The sequence below is a fragment of the Erpetoichthys calabaricus genome, chromosome 6, assembly GCF_900747795.2.
Source record: "Erpetoichthys calabaricus chromosome 6, fErpCal1.3, whole genome shotgun sequence".
NCBI classification, from domain to species: domain Eukaryota; kingdom Metazoa; phylum Chordata; class Cladistia; order Polypteriformes; family Polypteridae; genus Erpetoichthys; species Erpetoichthys calabaricus.
Window position 1 is genome coordinate 185,716,272 of NC_041399.2, and position 14,708 is coordinate 185,730,979.

The following is a 14,708-nucleotide window of genomic DNA, read 5'->3' on the forward strand; positions in this document are numbered from 1 at the left end:
CAGGTTTGATTTTGTCTTCTGTTGTGTATGGGAGAGCAGACTACCAATGAGTGCTGCAAGAACAATGCATATAATGCAGCCAAGGGGAATAAGAACACAGAGGAGTTGGACTGCAGTAACAGAAGAGAGGCCTGTCTGTCTAAAGCCTCAGATTTTACATGTGATGACAGAATGGAAAAAAGAAGAAAGAGCAGAGATTCCTGCTAAACTCACAACAGTAAGAGGAAAGCCCACAATATTTTGGAAATTTCAGAGGATACCTTCTAGATTGTCAGCCGCTGCAATTCTTTGTCCTATAATCTGACATGCTCAGGTGACAAAATGAGCAAATGCAAATGTCAAGTTTGACATCCTGTCCAACTAGAAGCTGCATAATGTGACACTGGCTTAAATCTTATGAAGTAGAACTAGGCCAGTACTAACTGACTGTATACTGGATTAGATCATGTCCATCTCACTGTTAGAAATAATCCTGCTCACTTCTAAATTTGCATTTGTATAACCCCCCCCACCCCCACCCCCACCCCAGATCTAACAAACACAGGTACATGATGCATGATAAAAAGCATGCACCCCATAGTGGCACAAGTTAAAAAGATCACAACAAGAAGAATTTAAACACTAAAGCTCCTGACTTGCTTTTGATCCACCATGTACCCTGAGCAGGTTACTAAAGCCTCTTTGCTCTTTTAGTTAAAAATGCAAGCAAATGTGTGCTGATCTTGTTGTCTTAGATAAAGGCATTAACCAAATTACACAATAATATTTTTGTACTGCTCTCTACTGATCAACTGCCTGCTTTATATAAGAAAAAAGAAAAAGAATGACTTCAGAATCCAATTTCACAGTAGCTAAGCAAAACATGTCATGTTCGTTTTGACATGACATCCACACCGATATGAGAATTTGCCTGGTCAGTGTAAATGTGTGCTTACTGCAGTATTCTTCGTAATCTGTCTGTAATTAATGGTGCTCTAAGTCATTGAGCAAAGTGGGCATTTAATTGTTGGTCCAGTACTATCATTTCTGATATTAAAGGAGCTTTAATGTGCAAGTAATAACTCTTACAGTTTATTTTCAAATACTAGGAAAATGGGTTATTTAGCTACAGGTACCCACCCCTATTAACTTGTCAAGATTTTCACATGATAAATTATTTTAATACACTTTACTCTCCTTGTGCTTCTCCTTGTGAAAGCCATGGCAGAAACATACAGAGTTGGACAGCCTATCCTTAGCAACAATCTCCAAGTACTTCTGAGAAATTCCAAAGCATTCCAAAGCCAGCCAAGATAACATAATCCTTCCATGTGGCCTGGGTCTGCACCTGGGTGGGTAGTGGGCACCCACAGAAAAACCCATGCAGACATTGGGAAAACATAAACTCTATGTAGGGTGCATCAAGGATGCAAATCCCTGTCCTTACTGCAAGGCAGCAGTACCACTGTGCCACCATGCTACCCATATAAAAAATAACAGAATATAAAAATAAAAAATCTTTAATGCAGTATTAAAATAAATCCAGTCCAATCCAATACTACTCAATACTTCATGAAATGGCTGATTAAAGCTGAGGATTAAAAGCTCTGCCAAAATCTACAGGTAATGTATACTGAGGAGTTAAAGAAAAATAATGGGAAAGCTCCCAAAACAAAAAGTTTACAGTACTAAATCATTTAGGGGACATATTCATCTACCAACGACATAAGTGGAGTAATACGCAGTCAATGCTAGTTTGAAATATTGTCTTTCACAGAAGAAATTATCTTGAACTGCTTTTTAAAGCTTTTACGGTACAATAAATGAAAATGCAGAATTCAAACTGGCCAGTGCTAAAAAGCAAACTACTATAATTAGCCAATACTTTATATAGTGCCTTTCACAGTCTCTAAGCACATTTTGTCATCCATCTGACCATGTTCCTATTGACAAAACCACATAATTCCATTATGGCTATTAAGGGGACCACCAGGCGCAAGACATTAACCTATCCTGAATGAGCACCATTCCACTGTAGGGCACACTTATGTACACACCCATAGTCATTGGTAAAGGGGCAGTTTAAAGTTATCAATTAATCTAACTGGCACATCCTCAGGCCGAGGCTAGAAAACAGAACACATGGTTGGGGTTCACACAAACATGGTGAGAACATGTTTACGTTACAAACAGAGTGACTGGAATGGGATTCTAACCCAAGATTCTGGGGCTGCAAATTTGTTTAATTTGGTTAATTTGTTTTTCTGATTCATACATATGTTTTCAGGTTCATTTAAAAAAAAAAAAAAAAAAACCTGAATTGTATTTATTTACTTTGCTCATTTACATCTTCATTGGTATGGAAAGATATGAATCGGAAGCATAAAATTAACTTTCATTTGTATGCTGATAAAACTCAGCCGTATCTATCAATAAAGCTAAATGGTACTTCTTCAAATACATCTTTAATAATTGCTTTAGTGTGGTGAGATGTGGGATGAGTGAAATATATTAGTTCAAAAATGCAAAACAGCTCTTTTAGCAGATAGGAATCTGTGAAGAGTAAGGTAATACTGACAACTCTTCATCCTTCAGGCTAGAATCTAGGCGTTCATCTCCATAATGTTCCACAGCTAGTCACCTACAACTTCCCAAAAAACACAATAACCAAGTCCCAGTCCATCTATAAATATTAAACTGATGAAGCTCAACATGTATTGAACTAAACTGCACACCCAGAATCTCTCCCAGTCGGTGCTAGTCTTAACGATTCAGTAGAAGCAATATTAGCCAACTGCAAGTGAAAGGAAAAATTATCTTTGTTTTTTAAAATCACCTTACTTCAGGGAACACAGTGCTAAAGTGCTTTACAAGTACAGGACTAAAACACAATAATAACAATAATAATAATAATAATACTACATTTTATTTATATAGCACCTTTCCCATGCTCAAGGCACTTACAGAATATAATAAAAAATGGCAGCGTATACAGTATATAGCATTGTACACACCAGATAAATAAATAAAAAAGATTAAGACAGTGAATTCTTAAAAAAAAAGAAACAGACAACATAATTGATGGTCTAGCACACACACACAGGTTACATTAGCAATAGTTTATATACAGAATGTTCAGTTTTTAAAAAAGAGGGATTACTGCCATGAAGCCAGGACACCAAAGGAGCTCAATGGGACATCATGGATTGGTCCTACACAGTTCCAACAACTGACTGAAAATATGTGTTAAAATGCCAACAGTATAAGGTGGTACTCTTTATTCAGTTTATACTTTCACATGTTAATACATTCCAGTCCCAAACGTATAATACATTGCTTTCTGCAGATTGCTCACGCAATTATCCATACCATTCCCACACTACTCTAGTTTCCTGTGCCATTCCCATTAGTCTTAGTGCTCTTAAAACTAGAAAACTGTTAAAAAACTCCTAAAGCCTGAATAAACTTGCCATTTTTCTCTTTTCAATGCCTAAAGCACTGGACTACAGTCTCAGATTTACCTTGCAAGACACATTGGGTTATAGTGAACAAACTGGCTTACCAAGTTGCACTCAAATAAATAAATGGCTAGACAGGCAGACAGATAAATATAATATAGATACATCGCAACTAAGAATTTTGGGATGGTGGCACAATATCCAGGATCATCAGTTGACAGCCTGTGGGTCATGCAAGTTTTCTCTGGCCATAAGCCAGGCCCTGCAACACAGAAAGCAAAAGGGGCAACATTCCCTCAACTGAACTACGCTGCCCCCCTTAGTTGTGGGTGAAAGGATTTTTGAATACTTTCATCACGTATATTCAGTGCAACATAAGCTCTCAATTCACACTGCCTCTGTTGTGTATTCTAATGCTCTAAGGAGGAATAATAACAGCAGCTTTCATAGTTTTAAAAACAGGTGTTTTAAAGTAATATTTTCATGTTTGTGCATCACTGCTTAATGGTGAATTTATTTTCATTTTAAATCTGTTTGTTTATTAAGTGAATTCAGTTTCATTTTACAATAGTCATGGAATTTCTACATGCTGTATAGCATATTAACATTTATAAATACTGTGGCGACTCTCATCTTTGAGAAAACAGGCAGGTGAGAATCTGCAGGGAGAAGAGCTATGAGTGTTGAAGTGGCATAAAAAGAGCTGCCCTGAACAGTGCTGAAGGTTGGACTGGAGAAGAATATGAAGAAGGAGAACACAGTGAGGAGGGCTCAACCAAACAGTGATTCCCCGGAAGGGGATTTAAGTATTTCACCAGGTGTCTCCCTAGGCCAACAGCAGGAGTTACACTGGGTTACCATTATATAAGAGCGAATAACTGGCCCTTCCAATGGTGATTAACTGTTGCTTGGGTCTGTGTGTCAGTATTCCCTTCTTCCACACCTTGCATTGGTCCAGTACATGGACTTTGTTAAACAAGGTAAATGTTTTAGTCAAAGATATAGTCATATTATGGTTTGTTTGTGCAGAGGTTACTAATAGCATAATGAAATCTGGCTGATTTTATAACATTTTATTATAGAATGTTCATTGTTGCTGCAATGTTTATTGGGGCTGGAAGGTAAAATCAAGTTTCAGTTTGGTAGTTGCAATAGTTCAGTTTGAAACAAAATATCACTGGCGTTCACAGAATTATGAATGCTGCTGTTTGGCTTATCAGCCAATATTATATGTTTGGGGTCAACTATTGTGGAGTTTCATGAGAATTTGACTGAGTTTGCTCATTTGGTAATAACACCAACAACAAGAACAGAATTAATTTAGTGCAACATATGTTTGATAAATGTATATATAAGGAACAACAGGAATTAACAGGTGTGAACAAACTAAACAGGAGTGTGATTGGATGATAGTGTCCAGGAGTGAATGAAGAAGAGGATCTTGAAGTGTGAGGTTTTTGTGAAGGGGTGCAGATGCTGTTGCCTGGCCTAGCAATACATAAAGTATGCTGAATATCTGATGACTGTCCACAAATCCCATTATTACTTATTTTTTAAGGGTGTGATAACCATGGTGGGGGTGCATGATAGGTATAGACATACTGTTTTCACTTATACCATTCACACTTAACATGTTTTTCATTAAAAAAAAACCAAACACACACAAATACTGGTTTACAGGTTTATCCAGTAAGTATTGAAGTTTGCTTAATGCATGTATCAATTATGGTGCAGAGAAACTTTATTGGACCCGTCTTCCCAATATGCACACCTAACCTGTACCTCACAATATACACGCAAACACTCACACTTAGTTTGTTGAAAGCAGCTGTAAAAATAAATTATGAAAAAAATGGTTTTACAGCAGCAGAAAAATGGACAGTTGCAGAAAGTTCACTGCGGATCACGAGAGACTGCAAAGGACACTAGCTTTAAAAAATAATGGAGACGACCTTGAGGCTGGAATGGCGCAGCTTGTTGTAGAGAGGTATCAGTATACATTTTTTATGTGTCAGCTTCCTCAGGGATAACCAAACACCACCCAGGCACTTACCTTCAGGTTCTGTGACTTCTGGCAAATGTGTGAATTTTTCATTGCAGTAGTTTCCCTCACAACAGCAGAAAAATACTTGGGGATTCTCTTCTGTTGCAACACATTCTTGCCTAAGTAAGGAAAATTACAATATTATGTAAAAGCAAAGCCTTTATTATAAGATTTCCTCCAGAAAATGCATATTATGATCATATTCAAATGGTTGCAAATCTGTGGTGCATGTCCCTAAAGGGATAATAACCCTGACTAATAATGTACACAAATCTCAGCTGAGGTCTTCAAATCCTGGCTTCATAATAATTTTCTTGGTCCTTAAAATACATATGTGCTGAAAAGTACACAGTTTATTATTCATATTATTACAGTGGAATAGGATATCACAATGGCTACAATAAACAACATTCAGTAACTAATTTAAAATCTAGAATGACAGATGTCAATAATGGCAGCGCTGAGCACAAGAGAAGTACCAGTCCATTGCAGGGCACATTCACACTGGGCCAGTTTGGGACTCCAATTAAAATACTTAGCACATTTTCTCAGACAAAGAGCTCTGGAGGCACGGTTAGAATGTATAAGCTCAACACAAACACACAGAGACTAAGCTAATCTTCAAACCTATGGTACTCTGTGATTGTGCCACCATGCTCTCGCCATTTTAAAAATATCCACATTAAAAATATTGTTCTGTAACTCTTAATCCTCACCTGTCATAGCAGTTAAAGTCATCCAGCCAGCAACCTTTCTTCACCAGCTCTATGGTACCAGAGTTATTGCGCCATGAAGCATAGCAGTGAAGCCTCTTGTCCTTCTCTCCCTCACAGCGCTCCACACCACTTTGATTGGTCTTCTCCAGCTCCCAATTGGCATTATAATAAATACACTCCCTGGTCTCTGCCTCTCCATGGCTTGGGCCTAGTGGAAAAAGAAAAAAAAAATATGCAGGCCTTATTACCATCAATATCAACGTACAGGCACCTAAACCAAAAGTCCACATTGAGTCAATGGCTGAGTAAAGTTAAGTACTACTGAAGTCAAGCAAAAAGACAAAGTGATTATTGCTTCATTAAAAAAAAGTCGAAAGCAGCTTCAATTGTGGAATTTGACCATGAGCAAGCAATGGCATAGCTTATGGAACATAATAGGGAACAAAGAGGTGGCACAGGACACATCAGTCTCCATGGTCATATTAACACAAGACACAAGGGAAAATGAGCCACTAACACCTCCACATAAGTATGCACTGCCAAATCAGCAGTCACACTGCAAAGTGCTCAACTAGAATGCCTGTTAAATGCTTTGGTTATTACCGATCAATTTGTGGAGTAATTGCCTTCACGTCTGTGTGTTATTAGTGCAGCTCACTAATTTGCATTTGAGCACTGCAGCACATTACATGTCATGGATGCACATCTTGAAGTCACTGCCTGAATGCACAGAACTGTCTCCATCTACTCTACAGGAAACGTCTGGTCAGCCCACAAGGTATATATTTAAAGTGTTCTTCCAAAAAATAAAACATTCATTAAAATACAGGTTGCAGCCTTCAGAAGCCAGAGAGCTGCCTGTAGAGGCTCGTGTAATCGTAGCCAGAGGGACATATGGTGTAGCCAGCAGAGATGTCAAGATATGCTGCCATCAAGTAGTAACTGCAGAAAAAGCACACTTGTCTTCACTTATACAAATACACAGTAGCAAAACCTCCAATCACCAGCACATTCTCACTCACTCACTCACTCACTCAGACGCCTCACGCCTGAACAAACTGGCGAGGAAAGCAGGTTGTATTGTAGGCATGGAGCTGGACAGTTTGACATCCGTGGCAGAGCGACGGGCGCTCAGCAGTCTCCTATCAATTATGGAGAATCCACTGCATCCACTAAACAGTGTCATCTCCAGACAGAGGAGCAGTTTCAGCGACAGACTGCTGTCACTGTCCTGCTCCACTGACAGACTGAGGAGATCGTTCCTCCCCCAAACTATGCAACTCTTCAATTCCACCCGGGGGGGTAAACGTTAACATTATTCAAAGTTATTGTCTATTTTTACCTGCATTTTTATTACTCTTTAATTTAATATTGTTTTTTGTATCAGTATGCTGCTGCTGGCGTATGTGAATTTCCCCTTGGGATTAATGAAGTATCTATCTATCTATCACTTTGAGTACTGAGAAAAGCGCTATATAAATGTAATGAATTATTATTATTATCCTGTATCTTCAATTAATAGATTTAGGCTGTCAAAGGACAAGTAAACACAGCAGTCCTACTACACTGGATATACAATGTGTATTCCCTGAAGGAAACAGCAAGAACATCTAGAACAAAAGTGGACAAAAAGTCAAAAAATTTAACAAAAATAACTACTGGTAAGCATGTAAATATTTGCACTGTGAACTCAATCATCCATTTCATGATTTCACTTTTCCATTCGAGTTTCAGCAGACTGTGCCACACATGGATCACAAGGCACACCCCATTCACACCAGACCAATTCAGAGTTGTCCATTAAATCAAAAGACACATTTCTGGAAGGTAGTGGGACAACCAAGGCAGCCCTGTAAGTTTACGCAATACTGTTATGTTGTGCTATGAATTATATTAGTAGACAGGAGGCCTAGGCTGTAGACAAATTCACCTGTACTCAAGGTAGAAGGAGCAAAATCTGGGGGGTATTTTCCATACGTCGCTTAAACCATCCGAGATCAGATGCCTCATCTTGGATGAGTTAATGCCAGTGAAACTCATCCAGATAAGTCGGTTTTTCCAAACACAGCCGTGTATTAGATTAGTCGAGCTGGATCTAATCATCCGAGATGAATGCGCGCGCCCGCGCTGATTGAAAAGCCCATATATATTGAGTCTAGAAAACATGATCAGCAAGTCTTTGATAGGCTGCAACAAAATGACGAAAGAACGGGCGTATTTTTTTTCTTTCCACACAAGCGGAGCAAGACCTTTCATTCGAAGGACATGAAGAATTTCAAGATTTAATATGCACAAGGGGTAACACTGCAAAAGTAGCCCAAACCAGAAAAGACGGCCGGCAAAAAAGTGGTGGACAAATGAAATGCGTGTGCATTGTACTTACTGAAAGCAGCGTTTCATTTCCTATGTGTCAGATTAATTATTATTTAATATGTCATAATTCCAGATCAAACGTGAGCACAAGGAGAACACGGGAACAGGTTAAAGTGAAGTACAACAATATACTTCAAACTGGTAAATATTGGTATATAACTATTTAAAGAATTGATGACATAAAGAATCATATATAATGTAAAGAACATTAATTTTAGAGCTAATAAGAAGGCAGACGAGCAAAAAACAGGTGGAGGTCCACGCGGTCCAGACCTAACCCCTGCAGAAGAGTTGGCTCTCCAGCAAAATGCCCATCGCCCTGTTTCTGAGGGCATTCCACGGAGAAGCTCCTCCTCAGAGCCAGTGGCAGGATGCAGTGGTCACATCATTTCAGGTAAAGGATGGTCATTGCATATATTTGTCCTCAATGTGTGCCATAGGTATGTTCCATATAGCCCTCTTTTTTGTTGGGTCAGTTGTAGGGAATGTCATATCCCTAGAACCTGTGTCTGACCAACGAGATATTGACGAAGGTCAAATATTTGATGAAGACACTGTGTCTCATTATTCATCAGGAGGAGAGGTACATTTTCCAAATAATGTTTGATCAAACTCCACTGTGATCAGTCCCATGTGCCCCAATCACATTTGGAAACCCTGGGTAATGAGAATGTTAGGCTGATTGTGAGATTCTTTATGGAATACCTGCAATGGCATGAAACGCCTCTTTTGTCTGCACACGCAGGTGTCCAGAAAACACAATGAAAACCTGAAGGAAATGTTTCAGAGCCAAACAGACTTTACGAATTGCAAAGCAAACTGCACTCTTCGATAGATGTTCCGCATTGCCTACAGTATATAAAAAAGTGCCACTTGCAAGAAACCTCAAAGCAATGCATACGGTCTGTGTGGTTGTGACAGCCCGACTTCACCGAGTTTGACTTTGAATATACAGAGCTAATAAATCTTTGAGGTACAATATTCCCCTCCCCTTTGTGCACCAATATCAGCTGGTTGCTCATTCATGAACAGCGAAGCCATGACTGGATGACTTCCATGCACCGTCACTGATTACGCGTGTTAACTAATCCTTGTTTACGTAGAACAAACCTGCTCCGAGCAGGTTTGAGGATTAGGATGTGTGACAACACTTCCAGCAAGAGTTTCGAAAAACCGACAGATCCAGGATCAGGCCAAATCGTCAACAATTACATCCGGCTAAGCGAGTAATCCACGTACGAAAAATACCCCCCAGGACTTGAAATGTGATGTGTTGAGTGTCTACTAGTGTGTTAATATATCAGGTGGTGCAATAATAAGTGGCCTGTAAATCATAAAGAACATGCTGCTGTAACCTAGAGGTACACGAATCTGTATTGCCTTATGAGTATATTGTTCCATACAATCTACAGTTATGACAACAGCCTCAAAGATATGGATGGAAGGGTTTCTTGGTGCTTGTGCAATGCTTGAAAAACCAGCAGCCCACCACTTTCTGGTTTCTCAAGAGCACGGAGATATTGTTCCATGAATGCCTCATGAATGAGCCTCAGTTGAAATATGCTGTTCCTATGGATACTGCACATCTTCTCTTCAGTAAGCACAAAAATACAGTAACAGAACTAACAAAAAAAATCTTCATCAGATTAAGTTTGCTACAACTAAAATCAGGATGAATTCCTTACTGTGTGTGGGGCTTTACCTAAGGCACCACATTATAAATAAAATTTTTGTTATGCTTAGCTTCTAAGGCAAATGCAGCAACCATCTAAAACATATAATTCTGGTATTGTACATGTGACAATTTTCAAAAAGTGGTGGGAACCCATGCTTAGCTTAAATTGAACCTATTATTTAGACTTTCAGTCTTTCTGATATTCTTCATATTGTAGCATTTCTTCTCCAAGAATGAGGAGGACATTTCACAGAATGGAACAAAAATCCTTTAACAGCAGCAGTATACTAAAGACAGGGACAGATAACAGAAAGTTTTATTGAAAGTCAGGATCCGGAAGCAGTGGAGCTAAACCGAAGAGGCTTTCTAATGAACCCAAAGGAGCTTTAAATATCAAAGCAGCAATACTGAGGTACTTTAACTCTAGATGCAGTCCTGTTAACGTTCTTTCTCTGCATAAAAAATTAATGAAACAGTAATTTAGCAGAAAGTTTGAGCCCATTTTTTAATAACATGGCAACAATATGACAGCAGTTAAAGAGTTATTTGTGTCTGAGAGGCTGAAAAGCAAAAGGAGTTTAAACTGGCACCTAAAAATGAGAACAAAGTCTAAGGCTACAAAAATTCAGTCAGGTTACAACAAAACATCTGCTGCAATGGAGGTGCACACTACTTGACTGGGTTGCACTTTTCATGAGTGATGCAAGAAACAACCACACAGTCACTAGAGCTAGTTACTGATTTGCTCCAAATTCTCCTGAAAGAGGCTTTGACGTCTAACTACATGGAGAAAAGTAAAGCTGACAAATCAATTGTTAGGTGGATATTATATGTTATAATTAAAAAAATAAACAGTTCATACAAGCATCTCTCAGCATTGAATCTACCAGTGATGTTTGTTTTGGAGATAGGAGTCTAAGTATATATGTATAAATGAAGTTTGATACTGTAATTAAACATTCCTTTTTATTTAACTAAAACAGAAATCAAATCCATGTAAGCAATTGTGTATTAAAGTTTTATACCTCGAAAGAACAGCCTTTGAGTCCTCCAACTTTAACGCTTTACTGATTTCCCAGCAGTCTCCACAGTAAGGCTGAGAACACTTAGTGGTGATACAGTGTGTGACACACAGATGTCAGTAACCGGCAGAGTCGGTGCTGGCAATGCCTTATAAAATGGGAACATAGGTATAAAATTTAAAAAAAAATTTTTTTTCATCACGACTTTTTTTTTTTTTTTTAACCAAAATACAGTTTTAGCTGTAATGACAACCTGTTTAAATTTAATAATTTCTAAGATTAAAATCTATGTTTAATGTTTTGAAATTCTTCAAGAAAATTAACTACAATGAGCACCATTGGTTCATATACGGGCACCCTGAAACTTCTTTATCTTACTGGGTCAGTCAAGACATACAAAATTCCTATGTTCTCTGTGAGTGGGATAGCAGAGCCGAGAATTGATATTGAGTTCCAAAGGAATGGCCATCTAGAAAAAAGCTACAGCTAGCTGCCTAAAACATCAGACCTAGCCTGGCAGATCTAGTTAATGTGTGGACTTCCACTGTTTCACAATAAGCTTGGTTTAACAAAGCAGTTTGTTAAAGCCCTATCAAAAAGTGGAGCCTGTCTGATGCGTTCAGCCTGACGTTTTTGGGTTCGTCTGCGGCTAAATTGAAAGAAGGCATTTTTGCTGGACCAGATTCTAGAAAACTATTTATGATGCAGAGTGAGATGGCTCAATGAGCAACAATGGAGCAAAAGGCTTCGGTATCATTTGAAGAAGTAATTATTATGACTTTTAAGGTAACAATAAAGGTGTCATTTTGCTTGACTTCTCACTAGGTAACAATAAAGATCCCAATTACAAAGCAATTATTAGTTATTTCAAAGCAGTTATTAGCTAGGTTTAATGAATTTTGGTTGCAACATGAGTCTTAAAGTACACTTTTTGTTTCGAATAAGGAATATTTTTCAGAAAACCTTGGAGTGGTGAGTGAAGAGAAAGGTGAAGTATTTCTTTAGGATATCAATGACATGTAAAGAAGGTAGTAAGAACTTTGGGATGCAAGTAGGATGGCGGACTACTGTTGGATGATTTATATGGACAACACACTAGAAACACTGTACAAATGACAGGCCATCAAACAAAGTACTAGATGAAAGGCTAGAGAAGTTATATTTAAGTCAATAAATATACTGTATATTTTTTTTACATGTCTAAGAATACTACATTGCTTCTTTGCTAAACTGACTTAGAACAACATTGTTTATATTAATTAAAATTTAGCAAATCATTCAATTTAAATTCAATTACTTTTTAATTTTCTACTTAAATGTGATGCGATAGAAAATTTCTAATTATATATTTTTTTATTGCGCTCATGAATGCAAATAAAAACAGCTATACACAACTTGATTTCTTGATTTTAAAACTGAATTTTGCAGAACTGTGCAATGCTTGCAAATTGTTTGTGGCATACCTTCTCTCTCTAAATAATATTTATTTATATATATATATATATATATATATATATATATATATATATATATATATATATACACACACACACACGCCAAAACCATTTAAATACTTTAGTACAGAAAAAACACTTGATATAGTGAGTTGTGATTTGCCATTTCCAAGACCCCTATCACCTAAAATAGCACGAAGCTTAATTAAATGCCTTCATCAAACCTATATAGCAGAACATGTTTCAAACTTTACCATTGAAATGGCTCTATAAATAAAATGGAACATGATTAGTGGTAAGTGAAATAGTGTTCAATTTCACATGCAGTTTCACAAAAATTGCCCTTAAAATTCATTTCACATGCGATTTTGTAATTGCGACACAAAAATACACTAAAATAATATTTTTACGGTTGTTTGGGGTGAAAGGCAATTGATCTTCCTCCCTAAGGGAGGATAAGCCCTCCAATGCTGCTGCTCCATGCGCTCTCATCAGCCTTGTGCACCTCATGCCAGCACATTCACACCACTCACATTTTCTAACTCAATAAACTAGTACAAGCCAGGATCATTCCAGAGTTTCGCTAGTGGCCACACAACTTGGACAACTGCATCCCCTTTAACAAGTTCTGCACCAGAACAAACTGTGCCACGCCTTCACATATGGAGAAAATGGTTACACAAAAATTAAAATATATGTGGTGATGACAAATTTCACTGGTTGCCAAACAGCATTTAGTGTTTCATTCAGTGAAAAACACTACACAAAAATTTGTTTTATTTTATGTACTGAAAACCCCATGTTTTGCTGAAAATTCAGTTTTATGTGAATTGTTTTGCTCGCTCATCAGTAATTATACATGTATCATAAATGTAATTATAAGCATTATTTGGAGCGAATTTGCTGTATTTGACCTTGTTCGTCAAATTTACCAATAATTCAGATGGTTTAGGAGAACTTTTTTCCCAGGCACCCCACAATGCTTTGCATGGCCAGCGCAACATTGGCTGGAGCTGTAACAGCCAACACTTGGCATTTAATGCTGACCATTTGCATTACAGACTGTGTGGGACTTGGGTAGCCGCAGAAAAGATAAGTATAATGCAGGTTCTCAAAATTTTATTTGTATGAAACAAACATAAATAACGAGTTCTCTTTACTTGTCACCAAATATGCAGGTCAATCGAGTTCTATTTCAGTATAAGAGAAGGAGGTGCGTGCCCTATACATGCATAATTAGCCACCTGGAGATAAAAAACAACCCTTGAAGGAGCCTGACACAACCACTCAAACACAGAAGACTCTATGAAATAATAATAATAACAATAATAAAAGATTTATTATTATTTACAAGATGTGTCTATGTTTTTGATAGAAGAAAAAGTGCATAGCATCAGAACAGACCGTTTGGAGAGCCTTCAGCGCGACTTCAAAAAATAGAACAAGCCAGTGCACAACTTCAATCATGCAACATTGCATTTTCTGCCTTTGAAAGACCTACAATCAGGGGTCCCCAACTCTGCTCTTGGAGGGCCTCAGTGGCTGCAGATTTTTTACTTTTCTTAATTAGTAATCTATTTTTGCTTCCAATTACCTTCTTTTGATTTAATTCTATTTGACTTGCTCTTGAAGACTGAGACCCCTTAATTGTTTTTTTCCTTAATTAGCAGCCAAACAAAAATGAGATACAAAATGAGCCAAAACATGACCAGCAAATTGTGTTGACCATACAATATCTGAAAGTAAAGAAATGTGAATATCTCAGGAATGTTGATCTGATCAGGTCCCCAAAACATTTTAACAGTGCTCTTAGAAAAGAGAAAAATCAACAATTTAGGAAATGTCTGCTATTGCACAATGAGAGCAGCAACAAGCCATTGAATTAAAGAGCGGGTTTAATTAACAACAAGAATCAGAGCCTAATTAAGCATCTGGTTGGAGTAAAATTGGTTGCCGTTTCAGGCCCTGACGTAGTTGGTCTTCTATT

At 37.7% G+C, this 14,708-nt stretch overlaps 1 protein-coding gene across 1 annotated transcript in view; it reads right to left on the reverse strand.

Annotated features, from left to right (window-relative positions):
• acvr2ba (activin A receptor type 2Ba) overlaps window positions 1-14,708 on the reverse strand; it is a 137,398-nt gene that overhangs the window by 26,716 nt on the left and 95,974 nt on the right. Inside the window, exons 2-3 of the mRNA XM_028804171.2 lie at window positions 6,198-6,405; window positions 5,491-5,600 (exon numbers count right to left, since the gene is read on the reverse strand). Coding sequence (XP_028660004.1) covers window positions 5,491-5,600; window positions 6,198-6,405 — 318 coding nt within the window. The remainder of the gene's footprint in view (window positions 1-5,490; window positions 5,601-6,197; window positions 6,406-14,708) is intronic.